Source organism: Primulina eburnea, chromosome 11, assembly GCF_022965805.1.
Source record: "Primulina eburnea isolate SZY01 chromosome 11, ASM2296580v1, whole genome shotgun sequence".
Taxonomy (NCBI): Eukaryota; Viridiplantae; Streptophyta; class Magnoliopsida; order Lamiales; family Gesneriaceae; genus Primulina; species Primulina eburnea.
The window spans coordinates 305,172-331,372 of record NC_133111.1 but is presented as its reverse complement, the minus strand read 5'-3'; the positions used below and the strand labels follow the sequence as shown (position 1 = coordinate 331,372).

The 26,201-nt window shown below is 35.6% G+C and overlaps 4 protein-coding genes across 7 annotated transcripts; all 4 read right to left on the bottom strand.

Moving 5' to 3' along the window:
• Positions 1–681: 681 nt before the first annotated feature.
• Positions 682–8,533, bottom strand: LOC140804348 (uncharacterized). Its single transcript, XM_073160303.1, is given in 17 exon segments — positions 682–1,194; positions 1,309–1,526; positions 1,702–1,868; positions 1,871–1,898; positions 1,996–2,088; positions 2,300–2,458; positions 2,542–2,712; positions 3,889–3,997; positions 4,079–4,131; positions 4,850–4,918; positions 5,269–5,389; positions 5,493–5,551; positions 6,101–6,191; positions 6,979–7,079; positions 7,531–7,622; positions 7,712–7,810; positions 8,232–8,533. Coding segments are annotated over 17 exon segments (2,130 nt in total). The 5' UTR covers positions 8,365–8,533; the 3' UTR covers positions 682–827.
• Positions 8,534–9,462: 929 nt separating this feature from the next.
• Positions 9,463–17,508, bottom strand: LOC140804412 (condensin-1 complex subunit CAP-D2). Its single transcript, XM_073160422.1, is given in 23 exon segments — positions 9,463–10,001; positions 10,083–10,238; positions 11,061–11,262; positions 11,371–11,522; positions 12,020–12,077; positions 12,159–12,274; positions 12,363–12,462; positions 12,546–12,557; positions 12,559–12,769; positions 12,868–12,935; positions 13,327–13,503; positions 13,596–14,059; positions 14,062–14,110; positions 14,112–14,234; positions 15,064–15,255; positions 15,416–15,847; positions 15,849–16,022; positions 16,024–16,449; positions 16,451–16,598; positions 16,686–16,846; positions 16,926–16,949; positions 16,951–17,282; positions 17,358–17,508. Coding segments are annotated over 23 exon segments (4,047 nt in total). The 5' UTR covers positions 17,500–17,508; the 3' UTR covers positions 9,463–9,873.
• A 2,154-nt stretch (positions 17,509–19,662) lies between these two features.
• On the bottom strand, positions 19,663–21,529 carry LOC140804413 (mitochondrial fission 1 protein A-like). Of its 4 annotated transcripts, none has more exons than XM_073160423.1 (5): positions 21,373–21,529; positions 20,687–20,825; positions 20,278–20,399; positions 20,046–20,109; positions 19,663–19,954 (listed from the first exon to the last, which is right to left on the bottom strand). In XM_073160423.1, exons 1-5 carry the CDS (start codon positions 21,463–21,465, stop codon positions 19,869–19,871), a joined length of 504 nt encoding a protein of 167 aa, XP_073016524.1. In that variant the 5' UTR covers positions 21,466–21,529; the 3' UTR covers positions 19,663–19,868. The 4 variants fall into 4 exon arrangements, with proteins under 4 accessions (XP_073016524.1, XP_073016527.1, XP_073016528.1 ...); XM_073160426.1 differs by having other exon boundaries at positions 21,348–21,479; XM_073160427.1 differs by lacking the exon at positions 21,373–21,529 and adding an exon at positions 21,126–21,313.
• A 1,714-nt stretch (positions 21,530–23,243) lies between these two features.
• On the bottom strand, positions 23,244–24,164 carry LOC140805225 (probable calcium-binding protein CML36). Its single transcript, XM_073161464.1, has one exon. It carries the CDS (start codon positions 24,074–24,076, stop codon positions 23,459–23,461), a length of 618 nt encoding a protein of 205 aa, XP_073017565.1. The 5' UTR covers positions 24,077–24,164; the 3' UTR covers positions 23,244–23,458.
• Positions 24,165–26,201: the final 2,037 nt, after the last annotated feature.

Genomic DNA, 26,201 nt, shown 5'->3' with positions numbered 1-26,201 from the left:
TTAACTTGAACCCGGGTTTAAACTAACTAATTGTGGCGCATTTGAATTCAAATTTTGATGTTTTTTCCTTTTAGAAATTAAAAATAATTTGATATATCCTTCAAAAGTTTGAGAAATTTAAAATTTTGATATGTATAGAAAAAGTTCATTATATTTGTCGGCCGGGGGGGTGGAGAGTGGGGATTGGTTTGCGTTTTAATCATGCATTGTTTGTTTTTGTTAATCAAGATTCAATGTTGGAGAAAACAATAGAATGTCTCTGCCCAAATCCAGTCATTATCACCCCAATTTAGCAATTAGAAAAGGCATCTCCACCAACTTTTTTTCCTTGTAACTTAAGTGCGTGAATTCATGTAAATTGGCAATTGTTAAAAGTAAGTCCAAATACCAACCGGGTCCAGTAATATAGCATCACCCTTCCAAAACAAAAGGAAATATTATTTAAAAAAATGTTGACAGATTTGAAGAGTAATTAATTTAATCCAATTTATTTAAAGATAACCACGAAAATTACACCGAGTGAATTTACATGGTTTTTATTCTTCTTTTTTTAAACAAGTGTTTTTTCCATTTTTATGAAAAATACGATATACTTAGTTTTCTTCAATTGAATTTTTTTCGCATATGCAATGACAAAATATTATGAAATGAATGATCACATTAAAAGTTCAGTGAAAAAAACTTTGAAAATTGAAAAACAAAATTTAAAATCACAGTAAAAACAAGAATATAGTAGTAGCATTTATGCCACTAAATTGTTGAAAGCTGATGATACGGTACGAACCCAGCAAAAAATATCGCATCGCCTGAGAAACAACAGTAGACTTTTAACTCCTACCTCTTCCTCTGTTCCTTCCTCGAAAACCACCTCTTCTGCCACCACCACGACCTTGAAAACCACCTCTTCTGCCGCCGCCACGACCGCCAAGACCAGGTAGTTTCAGCGATTGTACACCCCTCCTCTTTCCAGGTCGCCCCTCATCATCCTCATCGCTCTCCATGTACTTTTTCGAGCTTTTGGGATTGAAAGAGATTTCCCGGGACCCTCCTTGTCCATGTTTTACACTCTTCGAAACATCTTCCCGTTGTTTCCTAAGAGCTAACCTTTCTCCCAAGGGGAGAAACTCCTCCTGTCCGAGAGACTCACGATTCCTGAATGCTTCTGCATGCCGGTTATCCTTCACTTCATAAAATCTGGAAGGGTAGACAAAATAGAAGGCATGAACAATCTGCTGGCTAGATTAATATTCTTATTAATTTTCTTAAATATGATAAAGACCATCCAAGAAAAAAAAAAGGATGGGGAACCTTGGAACTCGAGATTTCTTTGTAAATTTGGTATTGTTATTTGTTTTCCCATCTTCTTCTGATTCGCTATCTGATGGCACATCAGAACCACTGATACTCTGGTCATCTTCTTCTGCAACAGTTTCAAAGTGCTCGTCAAATAATGATGGTTTCTTTGTAGGTGCTGCCATAGGGTGGAAAGCCAAATATTCTTGTGAGAACTCATCAACCTCAAAGTCCTGCAAAACATTTAAGAATAAAATAGTGAAATCAGACACTGAAGAAACAAAATTTGAGATGAATAATTTCCAGCAATTCGTGATACTTGGACATTTTACACAAATATCAATAAAACAAAAAGCAAACCAAAAACTAAATTGTTAGCTCCTATTAATGGTTCCCTGCTTAAATTACCTTATTTTGAAACATTGGAGCAAATCTCTCATCTTTGAGAACCTCACTGGTGAGACCCTTCTTTTTCTTTGATGTCTTCTTGTCCGGTACATTCAGAGTATCAGTACCATCAGTGCCCTTCTGATCATCATGATTTTCATCTTCTTCAAGTAGACGGGAAGCCAAATTCGATTAACTTTCGGAAGCTTCCTCTTGATCTGCAAGTAAATATAAACAAAACAATAGGTTTAAAATATAATGTAAAATGCAGAATGGTTTCTGCAAAAGTCACAAACTGAATCTCAAACAGCTTACCGTGATTCGAGTGGCACGTTCAGCTTCCAATTTCTCCTGTTTTTTCCTCTCCAGATATGTATCATAAGCAAAAGGATCTGCCAAACTTTCTGCCTGTATTCACAGTCATCGTGGCCATGTATTAGATATAAACAAGAATATTCAATACTAATCCTTCAAATCATAAAGACCTTACAAAATATTTGTCCAGAAATATAACAGCACAATTAACACACCAGTCCATGAAAATTACAGACAGTTCATTTTATGAATATAATCAAGATTCAATAAAAAAAACTGGCCCATTTGAAGATGCAAATATTACCTTTTTATACAGCTTGTAATTGATAAAGAAGCCGTGCATGTAGGCTCTTAGAAGATTGGTACCGATCAAATTAGTCAAATTCAACTTTGCCAGGTCTTCTTTCGTCAAAAATTTGTAATCATCATAAATAGTTGTTTGTCCATCCTCCTCGAGCTCTTCCTATGGCATGATTAGGTTTATTGGCACCAAATAGAGCTCTCATAAGTACAAGATAATCGTCAAAGCAAGCTTAATGAACATACTGTTAAGTTCTCTAGATAAGAACACCACTTTGGTGCAGGTCCAAGAGCTGGTATGAAGTAAGATGGTATTTGGCTGCTATCCAGAGCCAACAAAATCAATCCACTTTGGCTGAAGACACAAGTATCATTAATTTTTCCAGCAGTTGGTTCAATGCTGGTCATACCTTCTCCCTGAAAAATACACAACCCAATATCTAACAAACCGAACAAGTTGACACAATGAACTAAGTAATTATTAGGATAAGATTATGAGTAGGGGATAATGCAACAATAAAATTATAAAAGAGGGACTAAGGGCATATTTGAAAATCCCCGAGACAGGAGCACAAAGAAGTTGTTTGGTTGCATCCAAGAGCTTCACATTTTCAACATTTTGTTGAAGTCATGGTTGTTCATTTCTTGTCCATTCCAAGAGTGGCTAGGCCTTAATTCGTTCTCTGGGACAGGCAGCGTAAAAAACAATGGTAACTTATTGGGCAACAGAGATTCTTAGATCCAAATTTTCATCCTTATAGCAGTCCTTTTTCTGAAAATATTTGTTGCGTAAAAACAACAAATCCAACTGTTTGTGATTTTTAATGAGAATCTGCGACATGAAAGGCCATTTTCTGATAAATCTTTACTGTTACAATTGGTTGCTATCCTTCTTGATGTAAATGTAGTGTCAGGAAATATATTTACTGTCTGATCTAACAATAAGTCTCTTAATAGCTAGACTTGATAAGGTTTTGTAACATGACAATTCAAGCTCCCATACATTAAAAACACAAACTCTAAATCCCTTAACTCTATAATGCTTAGTGGTTAATCTTATTTGCATGTAGTCATCCCATAGTTGTCAAAGGCGAGCGCCTCTCATCTTAAGGCGATGAACGACCCTACGCCTTGGGTCATCCTAGGTGTAGCAATTCGCTAGGCGAGCTCTGGACTGTCTTGGAAGTTCACTCAGTCGCGCTTCCTTAGTGAATTTCTTTTTAATTACGTGTTTAAAACAAAAACCAAACCCAAATCCAAATCCTAGCAACCCAACGCTCCAACGCTGGAATCAGAAAAAAAGAGCGCTGAAACAGAAGAATGAGTTGAAAGCATCTACATCTAAAACAACTAGGAAAAGACCGATTTCACATCTATTGGACAAAGAAGAAGAAATTGAAATTGATGTTGATCAAGAAAATTATGAAAACCGGGAAGAATATATACAAGTCAGAAAGTTCTGAGGACTATGATTCGATGGAAAAAGACCTTGGTGCGCCTTGCGCCCTTGACAACTATGAGTCATCCTAATACAAAGAGCAAGATACAGTCATCTGTCAATTATTAATCACAAAATGTGGTAGAGGGTCTTACAGTCTCAGGGTCCCAAATCCTGACTATGTGCTTGTCGGTAGTTATTAATTTTGCTTGCTCAGAGTTTAGAGTTTTGTGCCATCTGATGTTGAGTATTGGGCTTCCGTACCTGCAAAGCAAATTGAATATACTGATTGAAAAAAGAAACTCAAGTAATTAAATTCATTTGAAAACAAAAACGGGAACTCACATATGGTCCTTGATTCGAACAGGATTAGATGAGCGCAAATCATAAACAAGAATCTGCAATTTATAGCGGGCTTGATATGTAATTAATATATTCGAGGTAATGAAATTAGCACTAAAAGATGCAACAGAAAGAAATTCAGCACACAAAACATTCAAAAAGAGGGAAAACAAAAATTACTTCGTTCTGAGTGTTAGCTTTGAGCAGCTGATTTTTTCAATTTTTTGCAATATGTAGCTGTCATATCCACATTATCTTTGTATCACAAATAACTAAAATGGTATCAATTCGTTGGAAAAAGGCTCTTTATTCTACTCATGGAAAATCCATTGGCAGGTATAGTTCAAGCTGACAGGGGCAGACGTTATCTAAAATTTTCAAACATACTACAACGTCCCACCAGTGGCAGGTATAGTTCAAGCTGTCATGTGAGATTATTTGGACCATAAATAACAGAAGCTGAAAGTCAAGGTATGCCTGGTATTTGACTTATAGCTAAACATTGACCGAGAACAAGCTAGCGAGTCACATGATAAATATAGTAAAATGTCCAGCACAAAACTCATCAATACGTAGTTAATAAGTAGAAATATTATATTGGAGTTCTTATGTGATCTCTGTGGTTTTTTTCCATTAAAACTCTATATTCAGAATACAAAATTTTGGAGACATGCATGTACCGAACTCAATGCAGAAGACACGATAAAGCAAAGGAAAATGAAAGAGACCAACACAACATAATTGCAATCAAGGTTAACAAGGCACTTTCACAACCTTCCCGTTGCTGCTTCCTACAGCCATGAGGTGGCCTCCATCTCCGTCAAATTCAATCGAAGTAACCTCCTAGATGTATCAGACAATCAACATCATCATATTAACAAAGGGAACAGGAGTAGTTCTGACAGTTTAGGCAGCTTTACAACATTTTTTCATTTGGAACGGAGTATTATTATATTGAAATTATTGAGACAATCTAGAAGGAAACAGACATGAGTAACCAATTAACTACATCCAAACAATTAACTAATAAGTGGAAAAATTGACGTTATTTCAATTTCACTCGAAAACATTCACACCAAAATACAAGATATTGGTATCTACAAGATAACTTTCAGGGGAAAGAGATTTAAATAAGTTTAAGATCTATAGAACGCATCGGCTTAAATTGAAATGAAAAGAAAAGAATTAGTTACCCCATCTATGTCGCCAGAGGAGGCAACAACATCTATCCTGCCTACTGAAGACCTCGTTCTCATATCAAAACATTCCACAGCTCCATCTTCACCCCCACCAGCAACTAATCCATGCACCTTGCTGCATTAACAATTGAACAATTTATGTTATACAGACCATCCAGCTACAATACAACTAAAAAAGGTGCAGTACAGTGCTAGAAGGAAAATCAAGTTTCACAAACCTTCGAGAAACTACGTTCAAAGCTGGAGATTGGGTGTTGAGCGAGGAAAGAAAACGCCCCTGTGAAAAGAATCACTAACTTGGAAGATTTAAACAGAAGCAAAGAATAAATAAACAGCTAACTTTCATGTTGTTGAATCAAAAAAAGGGAATAACAAAATATGACAAGTAATCAAATTACTGATATCAATAGAGAGCCCCAAATTAACATTTTGAACTAACAAATTTTTCTTAATGGGAAAGGGATACCTTCTTTCTTGATTGCTGAGTCAAATATTATTAAAAAGTACTCAACAAGAAGGAAACCACATATGAAATGAAGAACTGGGGTAGAGAAATGCCTCCTAAGAACAATAAAATGTAACAAATAAAAAAAATTATGGGGAAAAACCAAATTAACACTAAGCCAATTATACTAAAAGGAAAGACCGATAATATTAAATAAATCCAATACCTAAACCCTGAAACACATAAAAATAATACTTGAGGGAAAAATTAGATACACCTTATTCATCAATATAGCTTTCAAAGACAATGGGAAGAAGGCGATGAAAACAGATGTTACAGCATTTTCAAGAAAATGGGAACATAAATTTCCGCAAGACAAACCTGTTCCAAGTTTATCCTGTAAAGATCTGGAGATGAAGCGGCACAGATAAGATCACAAGACCAGCAATCATATGTCATATCTCTGCCCATCCTGTTAAGAATAAAAGCATAAGCCATGGTGAAAATGAGAAACAATTTTTAAAAAAAAATTGAGGAAGAAAAAGAACTGTGAGAATCTAGCTAAAAATGTTTATTATCCAAAACAAGGACTGGCGACTGCCTAGTCAACAATTAGTGCAGTCTAACCATGTTCAGTGTAAATCGGAAGCAAAGCTGTGATATGACTAGAAATCAGATGGATGGCAAATTTAAGAATAATAATGCAAGTGTCTCTATGTCCTAATATAATTATCTCATTGTAAATATTATACATTTCTAACAAATTAAATGTTCAGTGTGCCACCATGAATCCATGATTAGAATAGTAATGCAAATTCAAATGGGTACATTATTGAATACGATACAGCTATACGACAAATTTTGAAAATATAACTCACAAGACGGCTAGGATACGACAATTATCAATATATATATATATATATATATATATATATATATATATATATATATATATATATATATATATATATATATATATATATATATAATGTACAACTTCAAATGAATGATTCAAGAAGAATCCCCGTGTCCATGGCGTATCCTAGTCATGTCCAAGACGTATCCGATTCGTCAAACTTACAAAAAGTCAACGACACGGATTTTGTGGTATCTGACACGCGTATCGGAATACCGTATCCATGTTCGTGTCATACCCGTGTCCGACACTTCAGAGAAGTATCTGTACTACATAGTCTCAGTACCATGGTCACATACACAAAGCATGCATTAATTGAAAACAAAGTGAGAGAAGGAGAGACCTTGGGATTCGCAGACTGTAGTGACTTCCATATTTTGCATGGAGACAAACAGAACGATCAGCACAAAGAAATGCAAGCTTTGAATAGTCATCATCCAACACCTGGAAGAGATCGAAAATTACAAATTCACTCAGTTTCACGTGACAGTTGGGTTACAATTAGAACACAGCACAGTTCAAAGGATTGGGAGTCAAATTGGTCATGCTTTCATGGGAACCGGTAGAGTTCATAATGATGAAAGCTAGCTGTTGACAATTAAACAAGAAGTTTGAGATACATTCATAATTACACATCCTGAACCCACCCAAACTATACAGAATTACTGCCAATAGTATATAAATGGAAAAAAAGAATGGTCCATGTGCATCCTCATTTCTATTTTTCATTTAAGCAAGCAAATGCATGCAGATATCTTGCTGAAGGTATATAGTCGAGCACATCTATCTCCTACTTTTAGTCCTCTACTTCAGCCGCAGATTAATAATATATAACCTTTTGAAAAAACAATCTGCAAAACAATCTTCATTTAAATACTCTTGCCAAAAGTATTACCTCAAAATCAATGATTTCGGAAACCAAATGCCTTTCAAACTTCAGTGACAACTCCCTCAACTCATATACTTTGACTTGTGGTGGGTAAATGCCTGAAAATTACTAAAAAATAGTCAGTATCCTTCTATCATACAATACATCGGAAGATCAAGATGACGGGTCAATCAAATCAACAATTCACCTGAGGCTATCAAATACTCGCCATCAGGGGTCACCTTAATTCTAGACGTTGCAGTTTCAAACTTCAAGTCCTGAATCAAATCTACCCTCTGCAGATAATCTGGAGACTCAAGTAGAAACTAGTTATTGCTAACAATCACTATACAAAACATACAATGATAAAGATTGATGCAATTTAAAACTATTCCAGATGTAATTTTCGCTTCTAGAAGACCAAGTTCACTCCCCGGAACAATGAAAAAACAAGTTTAAAGTAGCTTGATACTCGTATTTCCTCAAGAATAAAATAAAGTTAGAATCCTCAAGCTTTTGCAAGGGCATTTATACAATTAAAACAAACTATTTCTTACCTCACTGAACAGCACCTAAATAACAATTTCTCGTAAAATTAAGTAACTCGGTTGAAAGATTCGATTTTGTTCAGTAATAGACTAGAAAACTGGCAAAAAGATAAGGAATACCCGAGCGCTATAGCAGCGATAAAGCTTCGACAATGAAAACTCGAATTGTTAAATCTTCACCTGGGTTCTTACGAAGTGCTCTACGCTTCTTGGGAGGAAGCCACGTAGCTACTGAGCGGTTGTTGGCGGCGACTGAGTACATTTTCACTCCATTTATGGAGGTTGATTTCAAGTTACTCCCTTGATACGCCATGTTTTTTGAGCTCGTTAAGTCTTCTCCAGATATACAAATATATATAGGAAGAAAATATTTTCTCGTACAATGCTTTCTGCAATCTGGCGGTATGTGGTGGCGTAAGGCGGCCGCTGTTGGTGACCGGTGGCAGTTAGCTCTTGCGCCTCCACGGGGTTTTAGTAGGGCTATGGTGATGGTGGGAAACAGAAGTTTAAAGCAGATCCATTATTGATATCTTGGGCTTATTTGGGCTTTGATTGGGTCTAAAGACTAAAGCCCAGCATACTTTTTAATAATTGCGATATTACAAAGTATAAAACGATAGTCTGATAGTCATAATATATTTGGCAGCTCTTATTAATCGTTATTAAGTAACATATAAAATATACCAAACAGCTTAGATAAAATAATTTGGAAATGCTCAATTTAGGTTAAAAGCTTAACTATAAACACTTATATTTAGTTTTTAAAATAATTTTGATTATACCAAAAACTCGATAAAAAAAATAATATAATGATAATTTATTTTATATTAGATACCAGAAAGAATCGAATATTATTTAACTCATTTTGGAACTTCGATTTAATCTAATTCTTTTCATCTGAGTCATCTTCAACTTCATACAAAACAAATTCATTTTCGTCAAGAATTTTGAAAAAAAAAATAACTAAGCCAAAAAACAAATTCTTATGGAAAGCTTTTTAGATTGTTTAAAAATCATAAGGAAAGTTTTAAATAAAATATCAATATATTATAATATTAAGTTGAAATTAAATTTCTAGCATCTTATCAATCATTGAGCACAATTAATGCAAACTAAGGGGTAGATCATTGTATTTTATATCACATTGGACGCTTAATCTTGCTTTATAGAACATTAGTCCTACATCGAGATGGTGTATGTATTAATTTATACACATTTTCGAGTAATTTACAAAAAAAAATCACAAAATGGGAAGGTTCGAACTTAGAAACAACAGATACACACGTTCGTGAATAAAATATTGAGGATGAATGTCAATAAACCACAAAAAATATCCAGATACATATAGATATATATATATCTGGTCCCTTGCTGGTCCTATCCTCACCTGCAATTTTTTTGCAAGAACGCATTTTGAGATTTAAGACGGGCCATGAAATTAAGTATAGCAAAAAATACAAATTTTTTACAAAGACTAACTGAAAACAACTATTGAATATGAAACAAGGTCTGCTTCCAGCGCAAGGTTAAGGACCTCAATATTGTGATTGAGCCGGGTTACATTTCTTTGAGATCTTAAAAAAAATATTTTCGTGGTTAGTTGGCATTAACAATCTTTGACACCAAAAACTTCTGATATTAAGCTTACCCAAAAAAGGACTCAAAATCTGAGAAGATGGAATCGTGGAGAGATGCCAAATTAGCAGTCATAAAATGAAAAACAATGAAGCTCGTAAATGTGAGCAAACAAAATTTAGTTAATATGAAGCTGAGATGCCAAAACTACTACTAAATGAATGTGTCAGTGTGGCATAATTGAACACTAAGGCGGGGAGAAGAAGGAAAGAGATACTGACTTCCTTGTTGACTTCTTATTTCTTCTAGTTGAGCTGTAAGAATCAACATTTTGAGACTTGGAGTTGCTTTTCTTCGCCCTGGATTTGGACTCACCTGCAACCATCGACAATAAATGAGCACCACCTGAACCCAAGAAGAATTCATTGTTGTTTCCGAGTTTGAAGCATGCATTACCTCTTCTATGAATAAGAGGCGACTGAACTTCATCATCATCAATTTGTAAGTTTGCCACCTCACTACATGCATGTGAATGTGTTCTTGGCTTGGTGGTTTTTGATTTTAAGAGCATACTTCTTGTCTCTCGAATAGCATGGTCACTTGCTTCACCATCTGTTTCATTTCAAAGAGAAGATTAAGAAAAGATTATATTGAATCAACCAAGAAATTCTTCCAATAACACTTTATGTTTATCTCGATCCAGACAGCTTCAATACAAGTTAAATGACAAAGCAGAGGAACATTATGGAAAACAAAATAAAAAAGCCAAAAAAATAGGACGATGTTCATTCCCATAACATGTCAGAAAGGGAATGCACCAACATGGTTTAGCAGAAACTGTATGAATTTTATGAAGTCAATCAAATCTAATTGACCTACCCAGAGTTACATTGATGGCTATTGTTCTGCTAGCAGTTGAACTTAACAGTTTCTTGGCTAAACTAGCATGAAAGCTAGAGGTGAGAATTTTAATGATAAACATTTTGGGAAACAGAGCCAACACCACAAGTTTAAGCATTGGTTAGTAAATCACACTATGAACATCCAAGCAACATCGGCCAATATCAAAATTGTTCGAGGACAACTCATTTTCTTCTGATATTTTTTCTCACTTTGTTACTCATAAGTTAGGGACATGGCTTGAACCTATATTACGAAGTCTAATTTACCGTGCATAACTAAATTAAAGCCTACTAAATGTCGCAAATTTGGCCTAGATAGCTTATACATTTAACAGCTTCATAAATTTCCTTTTTTGCTTGTTAAATGATTGAAACACAGATAATGGAATTTCAAACACATCAAGCATGAAATGTAAGAGCCATTTTGATAGAAAAACTCATAAGCACGTATGAAAATCAGAATAGCCATGACACCAACCAGTAGCCCTTCAAGAAAAAAGAGAATCAAAATCATTGAATTAGTGGAACCTACCTTCAGTTATTTCAGATCTGTCACTTTCTTCTGCATCTTTCTTAATCGCATCAAAATATATTGAGCTACTTGTCTTTAGTTGATGCGCTTGTGCGTTCTTTGCAGTAAGTTCTTGCTCTTTCTTTTCAGTGTGGAACTTATTGATCTTTTCTTCAAATTCTTCAATGCTTGATTTTAGTTCTGGCTTAGCAAACTTCTTCCCCTGAGAGCGTATGGAAATTAAGCAGAGAAGTGTGGACCTTTTCAAATATGTCAAATAGGATGTGACAGAGCAACCTAATCCATTAACTAAACAATCTTCAATTAATACCTTACTAATTATGTTCTTAAAATTTTCCATTACGGTGTCCTCAGATAATGCATGTTCATAGGCCTTAAATGACTCCATCAGCTTCCTTATGCTCTTCTCTGTAAAGGCTAGCTGAGAGAGGCAATATGAAATATATTCCCATTGTCTGACATCTGTAATTTAAGATTAAAAGAACAATATTAAGTGTAATCTAGTGAAATGTATAAGCCAATATATTCTACTATTAATTTGACATATTTTGAAAATACACTAAGCTCTTGCAGAACATGATTTTCTGTCTTAATACAAAATGAATCTTGGATTTTCAGCTACGTGAGAACTAATATATGCAATCAGAATTCAATACACAGGCCCTCACTAACAGATTTGTGAAAAAGGTCTTTAGTCAACATTTCTTGGACATATCATATTATAGATTTCTCAAAAACACAGGTCTCATCAATATTGCAGTGGACAAGACTGATTTGAATTTATTCAAGAAGTCTTGAATATTTTGATCAAAACAAAGGATATAGGATCACAGGTAAAGGTTTACCACTGAGTTCAAAGTTTACTGCAAGGAGCAATCAAAAATGCTTTTCTTGTTTGTCACTGGCATATTGATTAGATTTATGAAAGGAAAAAATTATACCAAAATTGCTGACTTTACCTGCCACTCCGACAAACCTATTACATAACTTTTCAACTAGAGCTTCCATTTGTTTGTCCTGGAGAACTTCAACTGGCTCAGTAAACTTACACCTCAGAGAAATTTTTTATCCCGAATGAGTAGCCAAAATGTGTAATACCTTCTTGATCGAACCAATTAAAAACTGCATTATGTTGCAGAAAGACTTTTCTTTCAGGTTCTGGTAGGATAGCTTTCCAAGGATATCTGGAAGTAAATTATATACAGGATTGCTTCCTACAACAGAACATCCTTACTGAGAATACAAGATATATAAATTATGGACACTGATTTTAAATTTTAAAACTTTGGTCAGTGATTTTACCTTTCTTCGAAAGTTCATTGAAGAAAAGTTTGGCTAGATTACAGATCCTTTCATCTTCATCTTCTAGTCTCACAGCCATTTCGTTTATATAACCTTTAACCTGGACATTTGATAGTCAAGCACAATACTAACATCAAGTGAACACAAAAAATAACAAGTAGAGTTCAGTAAGACTCCTTAAACCTTCATCATATCAGTTTAATATAAGGTGCGAAAGCACCAATACACTGTGCTTTCGAACAGATACTGATGGATCTCTGAGACGAGCATACATGTTTTCTGTCCATGGCTCCAACAGATTGGGAAAACGAACAGCCAGATCTCCAAGAGCTATGGTGCAATTTGAACGTACAGTTTCTGAAGGCGAATTCTCCACAACAGTGAAAAGCAGTTGGAGATTTGACTCACTGGGAAGCAGGTACAAAATAAGATGAAAGCTAATCAGACGTTTGAACATGCATATATGGTTTGTACACATATGGACATGCAGAGGGTCTTTCCTTACCAGAATGCAGCATCAATTATCATTAATCGGCATAAAGCAAGCATTGCGGATGTCTGCATTTCAGGATGCTACAACAAGAGAAATTAAGCCAGTTCACCAAAACAAATTCGACAGAAAAAACAGGTAGGCAATAAATCAAACTATCATGAGGTAATCCTAGCACGGGCTACCCCAGCTAATTGTGTTGCCCAAATTTGTTTCAGCAGACACAGAGGAAAATTTGTACTCGTAATGTTCTAACAACCTTTAGCTATAAACAACACAACATGCAGATTATATCGATCATGGCAAGATGGGCTACAATGACAGCACAGTCAAACAATCATCAGCTTAAGTTTGAGGAAAAAAACTCCAAGAAGCCTTCATGATGTGCTAGATAAAACTACGCGCACAACACTCTAAACCTTGAAGATATCCTAAATCTTTGATATGCTGAGACCAATATACTATAACAATCACCTTTTGCATCAAACTAAAGTTTCTACACAATTCTGACACAAATGGTGCAGAGTAGCCAATCAAGTTCTTTTTGGTACTTCCACAGGATATTATTTCTTTTTCAGCTTTTTCTGCAAGGCTATCAAGCATTGCATCGTCAGAGGCTGCAAGACCTAACTCAGCGTTGATGCCCAAGTCCTGCAAGAGATAATTTCAAACGAATAGCTATAAATGCTTACGATCTAAACAACAGATCCAAAATCAGAAAACACTAATATCAAAGTCATCACCTGTGGAGCATCATCTGTTGTGTTTGCATTAGCTCTATTTTCAGCATTTATCTTCTCTTTATTGGATTTTTCTTTCTGAATCTTCCTCACACAAGATTCAATACGGACCAGTTGGTGCATGGCAACATGACTAACAATGAATAGAGATCTACTGAGTTGTGAAACAGGAACTGCTGTAAGGACATTGGAACTACTATCGTCCAACTCACCTTCGCAAAAATCAAATACAGACTTGACAGATTTTTTCACTAAATCAGCAGCCATTGTCTCAGGAGTTGGATGAATGGTGTATATAGTAGCTATAGCTTTATCAGCAGCTGCATACCATATATTTTCTGGAAGTGAAAACCCGGTGATCAAACCTTCTAAAATACCAAATACACGACTGCCATTAGAAGACAGCAACTTTTTCTTATCTTCATCAGACAACCTTTGTAATGCTAGGCATGCGGTCCTAGCAAGCAAGGTTCCACCTTTGCCCAACGACCAAATCCGATATCAACAATGTCCTGTACTGTGAGAGCTAAGAACAGCAGCAGAAGATTTTGCTGCCATGCACAGGACACATAAAGCACCGCGACTTTGCTCAGCTGTTGTTCCACCGAAATTGAAACAAAAGAAATCCCATAGTGCTGATAACTGGAATAGAAATCAATCGGATTAACAAAAATCCTTCAACTTCAGGACATGGAAATATGGAAATTTTGACTGAACATAACTTACGTGAAAGGCTACAGAATCAGCAGATAAAAGTCATCTTCTCAGAACAGTTTTTCTATAATTTAAAAATCTCTGACAAAGCAGCTGAATTTCCATCGTTTTGGGGTCATTTAAATAAAATGAATGCTTTCAGGTTTCGAGAGTATGAGGATGATATTCATGTAAACTTCTTGAAAATCACCCAACTAATATTACTTGCTTTAATACGAAGGTTCCTAACATATTCAAATTTTTGGTCCTCAAACTTTATTGTGAATGAATCAAGTGAAATGATATCCATTACCAGCATATACAATGATTATAGCATCCAGGCGTCAAACCAAACAATCTTCCACTTTATAATATTTGATATTGTTTCTTAACACTGAAGATTAACACCAAATGAAAAGCCAAATATTTCCCAGACAGTAAATCAGACATGGTGCAATTAATCAAGGGAAGAAAGACAAAAGATCTGCAAATGTCAATTCCATGTGACCATCAGCATTCTTCCAAAGTGCTGCCCCTTGTAAAATGAACAAGATCGGGTATAAATCAATATTCTGGTCAACCAATGAGAACAGTCGTATAGCACTTGGATTTCTAAGAACTAGTTTCTTGGTTTAAGCCTCATCATGTGTGTAGATATGTTAAAAAGGTATAAATCAATATTCCAAAATCCTTCTCCACCAAGTAACACACATGATTTAGTCTTACGATGAGAAAACTCGTGTCAAATATATTGCTAAGTTCACCAGAAGGAGCTCACCATGCACGCAGTTATATCACCTTTGGATACCAGGGCTCCCAGGATGAATTCCAAGGCCGCAAGATCTCCAATATTTGAGTCAATAGCAAGATTCAAAAGATTCTTGGCAGTTTCCATAGGATTCTTTCTCAAATATATTGTAGTGAATGCATTCTCTACGGCCTCATATATCGATTTGTCTTGAGAAAATACCTGTTCGCCACATACATAATAAAGAGGTTAGAAAATCAAAATAAAATGTTTTGACAATAGTCAAAAGTTGGTAATAACATGAGCTCAAGGGGAAGAATAACAATTGGCAAGAAAAACTCTATATGCCCTAAAATAACAGTACGATGATGTGAGGCATTACCAAAGGCAACATTTTGCGGAGGCAGGATTCCGAACCATCAATTTGAAATTGCCTACATCTCATGAGCAGTAGAATAGTATTCTCCACATCACTTGATGAAGATGAAGCCATTAACTGAATGAGGGTAGGCATGGTGGCAGATATACACATTGAAAATTTCAAGCCTGCCTCCAATGAAGCAATCAACGTCCTTGTTTGCTCCACATTCCCAACATCTGGTACAAAAGTTGTTTGAACTGAGCAGTCAATTTCACAAGGTACAGAGCTATTTGTCATGCTATAGTGCTCCTTTGAATCCACCTCAATGTCTCCATCTTCAACTCCACTGTCGCCACAAGAAACGTCATTATCTGAAGGAACATCATCAGATGTTTTGGGCGGAGATTGAGGTACTAGCTCATTTAGCTTCTTCTTATACTGTTCTAAGGTTGCCTTCAAAAGAAGAAATTCGAAGTTGAGGTCCAAAAGGGTTGTGCTGCAGCATCATTATAAGTAAATTAAGAGCAGACTTCCTCACTATGGCACTCTTATCTTCCAACCTACCTGCAGCAACTGCTGAGACCTCATTCCACAAACCAATTGAAATCGAATGATCCTCACATAATTCAGGACCATACCTGAAGAACCCGACTTCTAGTGTAAGCAGAGACATCACGGCAGCGTTCCAATAAGATATCTAACATGGCCTGCTTTGTTCGAAGACGTATAGATTTTGAACTCACCTCACCTTCTATATCGTTAAAGGCCTTAGATACAAGTTTACCCAACACTCCAGCAAGAGCATTCCTTATCTTGTAAGATTCTCCTCCAAAGTGTGGGACCAACAAACCAATGTTAGTTGAAATCAGCTTTGGCAATCGATCAGCAAGTTCTACCAAAAACCGCCCAATATTTTCAGCCCCAACAGTGTCTTTGACATAGTCTTTCGGATTTGTCTTTCCAATATCACTTATGAGAGATGTAGCCATGCTTCCATCAGCATATTTCTTTTCAGCCCAAGCAACAGCATCAGCCAAGTGCGGAACGGAAAAATCAGTATTTATGAATTAGGTGCAATATAGAAGCACATGACTGAGCTACATAGTGGTATTTTGTAGCACATGTTCCAATTATACGACATAAAGCATCTTTAGTGTCCGAATCTTTTAACAGAACAGGATTCTCAAACATCGCGAATGCATTTCTACGAATAACAATTTTGTCATATCAGATGTCAAAGCATTAATAATTAATAAATCTGAAAACCAAAAAGAAATCGCACAAAACTTACTTCACAATGAAGGATAAGAAATTTTCCTCTGGGTCAGGTGAGCCAAAGAGCAACGAGAGGTTGATATCCAGTGAGTTAGCAATCAAGTTCATTATTCTTCCCCTTTGGATCTCCCAATTCCATGAGTTCACAGGTTGTCTCTTCCTACTGCTAGCTGCCACCTAAACAAACCAAGATATTCAATGTGTGTTCATATAAATATGATTAAATATTGAGAGGTGATGGGAAAAAACATGTTACTTTAGCAGCATTGGTAACAGAAGTAGAAGTAGGATTCCTCGATGAGCAGGATGTGGACAAGGAAAAATGTGTAAATCTTAAACGCATTTCGATGAGATGCGACCCTATCAACCACAAGTTGATCAGCAGCACAGTCATCGCCCTCACCATCATACAGTGAGAGGGACCGGCGTGCGCGAGAGAGAGAGTCAACATTTGGCAACAAAACACTTAAATTGGACCTCAACGACTCCACTAAGTTGAACTTGCAACCCGGCTTCAGGGCAGTAAATCCCTTCACCAAAGCGTACAATCTGTCGAAAATATCCTGCTCTTCCACACAAAAGAGTTCCTTGTCCGACAAATCAAAGCAAGTCCCTGTATTGAAAAAGTGTGAAAGACGCTCAAAAATTATGGATAATTGCAAAAATCTGCGCGTGTGACAGAAGATACCTTTTACAAATTCTTCAAGCTCCGAGGGACGGAGGGAAGATATAGAAAAGGAATTTTGAACAGTGAGTCGGGGGGCGTAATCGGAAGCGTCATCCTCTTCCAGAGAGGAGAGGGATTTGGGGAACACGAAAGATGGAACCATGTTAGAGAGAGAGAGTTTTCGGAGTTTGAATTGAAATTACGACAGCGGGAAATAAATATTAAATGGGCCCAATTTCTGTTAGCCTCAATAGCTTTACCTAACGGCCCACTATATTTGGGCAGATAAAGTACTTTCCAATATCCCTGTCGCGCTTCTTGATTCTTGTAAGCCCTATTTGGCTAAAAAGCTAGACTAAAAAATTTGCTTTTAAAAAAAATATCTTTTTTATAATTTTTATGTGTTTGGATTAAAAGAGAGTTTTTATTTAAAAAATCATTTTTTCATTAAATTTTATAAATTAAAAAACATATTTTTAAATATTTATCTAAGCACAAACATATCATAACTTTTATTTTAAAAAAACATTTTTAAAATTTCAACTAACAATTGCAGCAAATTATTTCTGAAACCAAAAGATCCATTGATAATAATGTAGATTAAGTTCAAAATTTTCATACATCACTGTTCTTCTGGTTGTGTTTTCGTCGGATCTGGTTGTGTTTATTAAATTGAAAAACCCATTCTGAAGATTCGTGCCATTTGGAATTTAGATTCATTGATTTCTGCATTTATTTACATTTCGAATGTTATGTTGTTTAGGCTCTCTGCCTTATTGAGAGCAAGGAAAGAATAAAACAATGAGTGAAAGAGTGAGGGGCACTGGTTTTGATGCTAGCCGAATTGCTTAAGTGAAAGCATAACTTGTTTCTCAGTTTGATGCAGCTGGGAAATATGTGCCGGATTTTCAGACCTCAAGCCGCTACCATTGTTGCCATTGACTTATGACAAAAAGAAGCTGAGTATCACTCCCAAGGTCCTACATCCAGTAGTCATATTTGTGTATGAGTTTTACTTGTGTGGCAATTTGTAAATGTAGGTCTTTTTTCAGTGCCAAAACAATTGGAAGAAGGTTGATTTTCTTTGTGTTGTTAACTTTCCAGAGTAGAGATCTGTGGATTTTCAATGAACTGGGATATACTGTTTTATAGTTATGGTCATACGTGTTAAATTTTTTTATGAGGCTTGCACTATTTCCTATGACCACAACTGTGAGGATAAGAGAGATATTGGAGCACGTGGGGCTGGTGCAAGAGAGTTATCCATCAAATCTCATCCTCTCAAGTTCTTGCCAATTTGGCAAATCTGTTGAATATTAGAGACACCGAACTAAGTAGGTGTGTTCTTCTCTCTTCATGTTTTATGCTAAATTTTGAAAGTATATTTGCAGCAGTATTCTAACTATAATGTTGAGGATCATAGGATTCATAGCTATGCTTCATCTTTGTCTTCCATCATGTATAAACTTTTGTGATCTATATTTTTGGTAAACATGGATGATCTTGTGTTGATCTTTTTGTGCATAAATTAAATTTCACATAAAGAACAAGAAATCATATCCGCGATGCTCAATCGTGTGAGCTACATCCCTGAGATAAGTAAAGGAGTATTAGTTGAAATGGCCGAGCACCGGAAACACCTAGAGAAGAAAACAAAACCGATGCTCGACACTCTGAGAAGCTACCAAGATTTGCCTTCGACCATATTTACCTCTTCTCACTCATTATTTGCATTTTCCAGCTGTTCCTTCGGAAGACTGATATCAAGGTTCGGAATTCTATGCAGGATAAGGCGTTGGCTGCATTGGCTATTGAGGACAAGAAGAGGCGGTGGGGAGAATTATCTTGAAGATGTCTTGCATTCAGCTCTTGCTTCGTAGTAGTGATACCCACTTTGCATTTTCTTACTATTATTTTTAGCTTATGTTGTACTCTCTGTTTTATATGCAATCAAGTCCGAGTTCTTGATTTGTTGTTTTGCTCCTTCGGATTTATTCCTACAGATGACATCCTCTCATATGTACATATTTAGTCGACTGAAAAACAGAAAAACATTTCATAAAAAACCAAAAGCTTTGGTATTGATGTGCAGGTTCTCATTCAATTTTCAGACGAAACATCGTGGCTAAAAAGAACCCCTGCTGGAACGATCTTTAGTATAATGCGCGTATGCTCTGAAGTAATTACGCTATTGCATTCTTCTATTCATTTCAATTGTTTGTACCATTTCACATTTGCATGTAAAAAGCAATTAAGAGGAAACTTGAATCCATATTGAGATAGTTCGTGATGAGAATTTTATGAGAAACTCTGCAAAAAGCACATGATTTTGGTAGTAATATACGGAAAATTAACGAGTAAACGTCAGTATTTTGATTGAATCTTTAACAACCCTACTACAACCAACCAAAGCAAGGATACGGAAAATGTTCTCGGCACTGGAAAATATATGTTTCAACGCTGCAAAGAAAAAACCTTTATTCTCGAATCACCTCGATCATAGAGTAAAAAAGGGGCACCCAGTCGAGAAGGTCAGTTCTTTCGAGCAAGTGCAGCGGCTAACCCTCCTGCTAAAAGTCCAACTGCAGTTGCGGTGATGCCTATTCCAATAACACCATCTGCCACTCATGTTCGAGAGAATGAGCTCATATTCTAACTTGAATTCAGAAAGCGTATCCAAAGATCGATCGTAGTAGAGACACTACGTACCTTTGGTAATTCGATCTTCAACGGTCTTCTTTAGAGAGAGTGCTTGCCTCCAATCAGGTGCGATCTGCGAATCATGAACGGATATCCAATTTTTATTCTTTTTGTTATGCACTTACAAGCTCGAACTTGAGGGTCGAGTTCATGTAGTGCTATGGAGATAGGGTAGACTTTTGAGGTTGACTCGGACAAGAATAAGTTACAGTATCATATGGAATTGAAACTGATAACAAACCTCCAAGCATCGATCTAGAAGCTGCCTGCTCCTTGAATAGTCACCACTTCTGTAATATCCAACAGCTAGTAGATATAGCTTCTCTCTCTTTTGAAGTGGACTATTGGTGTTGGCGAGTGATGCTGCCATAGTTTGTTCCACTCAATTATGTAAATACGGAATACAGAGCAGAGCACAAAGAAAGATCGAGCCTTACCTTTGCCATTTAAAGGAAAACACTGATCAGCTGAATTATAGGTAACAAACAAACAATGAAACACATTAACGAGGAACAATCTACAGTCGAAATTTGCAACTACTTTTATACTAGTGCCAGTTGACGGAAAAAGGTTCCAATATGACAAGAAGCACCGGCTTCATGAATGCCAACAGTCGCAGAACAATTACATGTATCTGATTTATTTCTCACCTTCAAGCATGGCTATCCCTCGTTGCACATCTTCCGGCTGTCTGGCATGAACTAGAGCCCATGATAAACGCATGATGCTTTCACTCTTTCGTTCATCGGACTCTTCTTTTGTGGCCTCTACAACTTCTCTCTCACAGCCCTGTTTTAAAGAAAATTAGAACACGGAGTAAGAAAAAGTAATCATGTTAACGTTCACCGAATAAGACTGGTAGAACAGAAGGAGATGTTAGAGATTGCAGCAAGGTACCGGATGATTGATTACCCAACACATGTTCTAATTTCTTCAAAACTAAGATGAAGATCGATGTGGTAGAGACTCATGTTACATAGTTTTTAAATGGGATCCACCAAAAAGCTGCGAGCCTTAAATTTGTCACTAGAATAACACAAGAGATGTAGCTAAGATCTTACTCAAGAAAAACAATACATTAAAAATTACCATCAATGTCATTAAGAAACACAATCGTCAAACTGGATACACGTAAGAGAAATAAGGAGACAAAGCAAACAAAAATATCACCACGTTTAGTAAACACAAAAAATGCATATAAATTTATCCAATCAAATATGTGTCTTCTACCCATAGAACATTAAAAAAAAAAATTCCATGATTCTACGCCCGTATGGGAATTAAGGAGGCAAAGAAAATGAAATGTTTTACGATCACTATCATCAAGATTGTTTACGTCAATAACGTCGGGAGAGGACCATGGGATGTTGTCACCGCCGGTGAAGAAATTGGTGACGGATTCGAAGAATTGAGTAATTTTAGCATCCATCGACTTTACCTGAAAGAAGGAAACAAAACTAGACTAAAAAAAACTGGATTGTTAGGTAAATATTTTTCTTTTATGATCAAATAAAATAAGTGGGCTTCCATCAAAATAAAATAAATTGGTAACAATTCATATATATTTTAATTGGAAGAAAAATCAATTAAAAGTGAATATATTAATGATTGATAGATTGGAAAGGAACCTGCCAGTTACAATACAAGGAACACATCATGCCTACTGGATTGTAGTTATGGGCGACACCAAATTCATCAGACACACGTTGCACCGTTCCGGTTCTTTTCAAAAAAGAGTAATAATCAATTCATACACACACATCCAAAGCTTGTCAGTCACACGCCATCATCATTTTTTAATAATTGTCAAAGGACTGAAACTTCCATGAAATTTCAATTCCATTATTTATATGTTCCATCACCCATTACCTACTACAACTCTCAACTCTGGCTTCTTTTTTTTTTTTTGCCTAAAAATTCTAAAGCACAGCAACCTTGTCACACTCTTAGAGAATGGATTGGTGCAGATACATTCATTAATGAATCGTTTCCACCTATAGTATAGAGATGAATTTTACTTAGAATGCCAAGTCTTATCTATATATATCATTAGGTTAACATAATAGGTGGGACTATTAATTAACATCTCGTCAATGTGTACAGATGATAATTGAGATATACTGACTACATATATTTAATTTGTTGCATCATTAATTTTTGGAGATAAGTGTATTCATTAAGGTTTGAAAGATGCAATGAAATGATATTGCATGCCATGAAGAAATTTAAACCAAAAATAAATAAAATAAAAAATGAGACGTGTTCAAATATTATATGTTGATTGTCGTTTTGTGAGTGTAAATAGATAGTTTATAAATAAATAATAATATTTGAAAATATAAAATGGAAATGTCCTGGTGGAATCGTAGTGGCGCACATTATGCTATCCATCTGGATTATTCCAACAAGGAAATTTACACAACTTTACACCCAAACGTGCCCTTGGGCCAAGGCATGCTAATACTAATTAAAACATATTATAATGTCAGTCCAACTCCCATTTTAACATTAATTTTTATGATTTTCCAAGAATTTGCGGAGGAATTTCTTATGTTTGAGCTTACTATTTAAATGACTATAGTGTGTGACATTTGGATCCAATATAATTAACAGTAATACATAGGAATACTTTTATTTATAAACAATGTCCTAAGGCGACTAAAAATTCCCTAATCGAGAAATATAAAATATAATTGATTTTATTCTATGAAAATCTAAAAAAGGAAAGGAAAACAAATGAGACAACTCAATTAAATAAAGAATAAGTCTCACTTTTGAAACGGATCAACATTATCGATATTTACAATAAAAAATAATATTTTTTATTAATTATCTAAATAAAAGACGGATCAATCTATCGATATTCATAATAAAAAATAATAAATTTTTATGACTCAAATAAAAAAAAATCCGTCTCACAAAATACGACGCGTCAAATCGTGTAACACAAATTTTTGTTTTAAATAAAACTGAACGAGGGATAAACATGGTTGAAGAAAACGTGGGATAAGTGGTGGGAGATTTACCCAACTCTAATTCGAAAAGTGTCGGTAAAACGATTTGGAGGCAGAATCGGAACAAATTTGTAGAAGAGCAGGATTGTTTTGGCATATATCACATAAAATCTTTATTGAATTGTATGGAAAATGGGTATCCTGCAATATCGATTTCATTTTGTCAGATTCCTTCTTCTCAGAGTTGCTGCAATTTGTTCCAATTCATTCGAAGTACTATTAGAATTGAAAATTTTAATACTCGGTTCAACATAAACATTTTCGATCATAAATTGACCTTTTCATCCCCCAAAACCATTGATGGGGAAAAAAGTAAAACCCGTCCAAACTCGTTGGAGCAGACGACGACGCTTTTTTTCTTTTTCTTTTTTTACATTTGAATAAACATGCAGGAACAAATATGGATCATCATTGCTGGACCATCATACGGCGAAAGTCCTCGAAGCAGACGAACCCGTCCCCTTTCATGTCCACGTTTCTTATCATCCGACAGCACTCCTCTAGCGTGCACCCGGCGTCTCCGATGGTTTTGAACACTTGGAAGAGCTCCTCCGCCGTGATCTTCCCGTCGTGATCGGTGTCGAAGAAATCAAACGTCCTCCTCATCTCCAGGTCACAGGACGGCGGCGCGAATGCCGACCCTATGGCGTAGAACTCCTCCAAACTGATGCATCCATCCCCGTCCGTATCCACCTCGCTTAACATTAACTTCAGTTCCTCCCGTATGGGAGGCTCCGCCCCAAGACGGCTGAGCAAGTCCTCGAGCTCCTCCTTCTTGATTTTCCCGTCCCCGTCCCTGTCGATCATCTCGAAAGCTTGTTTAAGCTCGAAGCAAACTTCGTCTGACCAGTCCTCTGAGGATGAAGGCAGGACGCTTTTCGGGGTGTTGGGTTTCTTGTACCCGTCGTCCGAGCACGAAGATGTATGGGAGCTGAAGGATGACGGGTCGGTCTCGGATCTGGAGACAGAGCGTAACTTCTTGTGTTTCTTGAAAAGTTTTGCGGGGTTGATGTTACTGAGTTTCATGGCGGAATTCTGAAGTCACCAGCCCAACAGAGAGGACAAGAAGAAGAAGAAGAAGAATAAGAATCGGGGGTGTGAACTGTGAATGTGGTGAGACTCAGGAAGCCGGGGGTTAAATGGAGTAGCCACTGCCATTGGTGAGCTTCCTCGAAGTTTCGTAGAGAGAGTATATTTATTGAATTTAGGTTTTAAATTATTTTTTTCTTGAGTGAGATAGGGCAATCTAAATCTATAAATTTGAAATATATTTAAGAAGGTCACTTTTTTTTTAAATAGACAGTTGATTTAGATTATTTTTAAAATTTCTTTTCTTGTTTTATAACTTAAATCAGTTTTGAGATTCTTATAATATAGTCATCAAGTGTCTGAATTCATCACTTCATTTCCTCGTAGGAGGTGGGTTAGAATAGGTATATAGTAAGTCAATTTATGCCTCGAGCTTTATTAATTTTTATATAAAAATAATATTTATTTTAATGATATTTTATGGGTTTATCTAATTATGATATTTAATTTATATGTATACTAATGCAATTTGTATAAATAAAGTTTGAATATCCTATAAATACCATGAGTTCCACGAGTTTAGTGGATCATGAAATTTACTAGGAAATATTACGTATATTTAAATTCGTTCCTAATCAATTCAGTCGCCTAAAACAAAGATGAAGATCGCTCAAACTTGAGACTATTATATGTGATATAAACAACATGTTTTTTAGTAAGGACATGAAAATGTCCATTCATATAGATGAGTGAACATTTGATGAGATAATGAACAACTCTCTCTTAGAGTTTAGTTTCCAAGTGGTTATCATTTATCGAACTGAAATAATATCTGGTTATGGTTGTACTACTATTAGTCCTAGGACCTATGATATAATGGAGGATTTGTGTAATAACACACACTTTGATCTGTTTACTAATTTCGTTGAGGATCATCGGGTGACAATATTGGGTGTAATTTTGAAATACATAGAAGTCAATATATTATAATCGGGATTCACAGCTCACCCATTATTATGGATATTCTATATGATCTCATGAGTTACTAGTGTAAAAAATCTCTTACCAGATTAAGCAAGTGCATCTAACCAGAATTCTCGTTGAATTAGTATTCTATTTTTCTATTAATTAAAACTCTCATGTTATATTTTATTATTCTTGAAACCAGATATAATAAAATAATTATCAACTGTTGATAATACATGATATAATTATTTAGTTACTTAACAATTAATTATATACATCTTCTAAAATATTATATGAGAATCGTATATAGTAGTCACTACTATTCAATTATTATTTGATTCAGAAATTTTAAATTCACTAATTAAATAATTTTTAACTCATTATAACCTCGTTCGACGATTAGACAACAAACAATATATCGAGGGTACAAATCTTATTTATATAAATAAGTGAAAATTTCGAAAGTCAAATTTTTCATTATTCTATTTGTGGCAGTTGTAAGTTTTGTGAATTACTTCACTGAATTTGACAGTTGCACTCTATTCACTTAATTAGCAGTTAATCTAACTTCCAATAATAAAATCTACTTATAAACTCTTTAATAATCAATACGTTTGATTTCTATCAAAATACAATGGTCAAATTCAACCATGTGAATTTGACTATCTCAATGATAACATAGAATCCGATATTTGTGTGACCCTCAGTGATTCAGAGATATATTGATTCACAAATTCATGTGATTCAGAACATTTGTTCTTATTCGGGCTTACCCTAATTAGCCTCATTTTTCATCAACCATTTAATCAAGAACATTGGAACTTAAGTCTGATTGCACTTGTCGAATCATGGTCAAAGCGTCTAGAAGCATTTCCCCATTATCTTATAGGTATCACTGATAGTGCCTGCAAGAACTAGTAAGTTATGGTTAGCATACGATACGATCTCTTCAACTCACATATCTCGATCAAATATGCAATCATTAGTATATCGAGAGTTGCAAATGAATTCGACAACAATGTGATGTATCATTGAGTAATAAGACATGATTTGTGTAGCTAAGAAAATAACCCCACTCTCCTGAGTTTCATTTCCATTCGTGACCAACCGGTAAACATGATGCAATAGGATTTCATATTTTCACAATAATGTTCAG

What these genes read in the sequence shown, in the direction of transcription:
- LOC140805225 (XM_073161464.1), bottom strand. Translation starts at nt 24,076, where the DNA reads ATGAAACTCAGTAACATCAACCCCGCAAAACTTTTCAAGAAACACAAG.
- LOC140804413 (XM_073160423.1), bottom strand. Translation starts at nt 21,465, where the DNA reads ATGGATGCTAAAATTACTCAATTCTTCGAATCCGTCACCAATTTCTTC. An exon ending in CCTCTCCCGACGTTATTGAC is followed by an intron (nt 20,826 to 21,372) that starts GTAAACAATCTT and finishes TCTTTAAAACAG; the next exon opens with GGCTGTGAGAGAGAAGTTGT. An exon ending in TGAAGATCGAATTACCAAAG is followed by an intron (nt 19,955 to 20,045) that starts GTACGTAGTGTC and finishes CATGAGTGGCAG; the next exon opens with ATGGTGTTATTGGAATAGGC.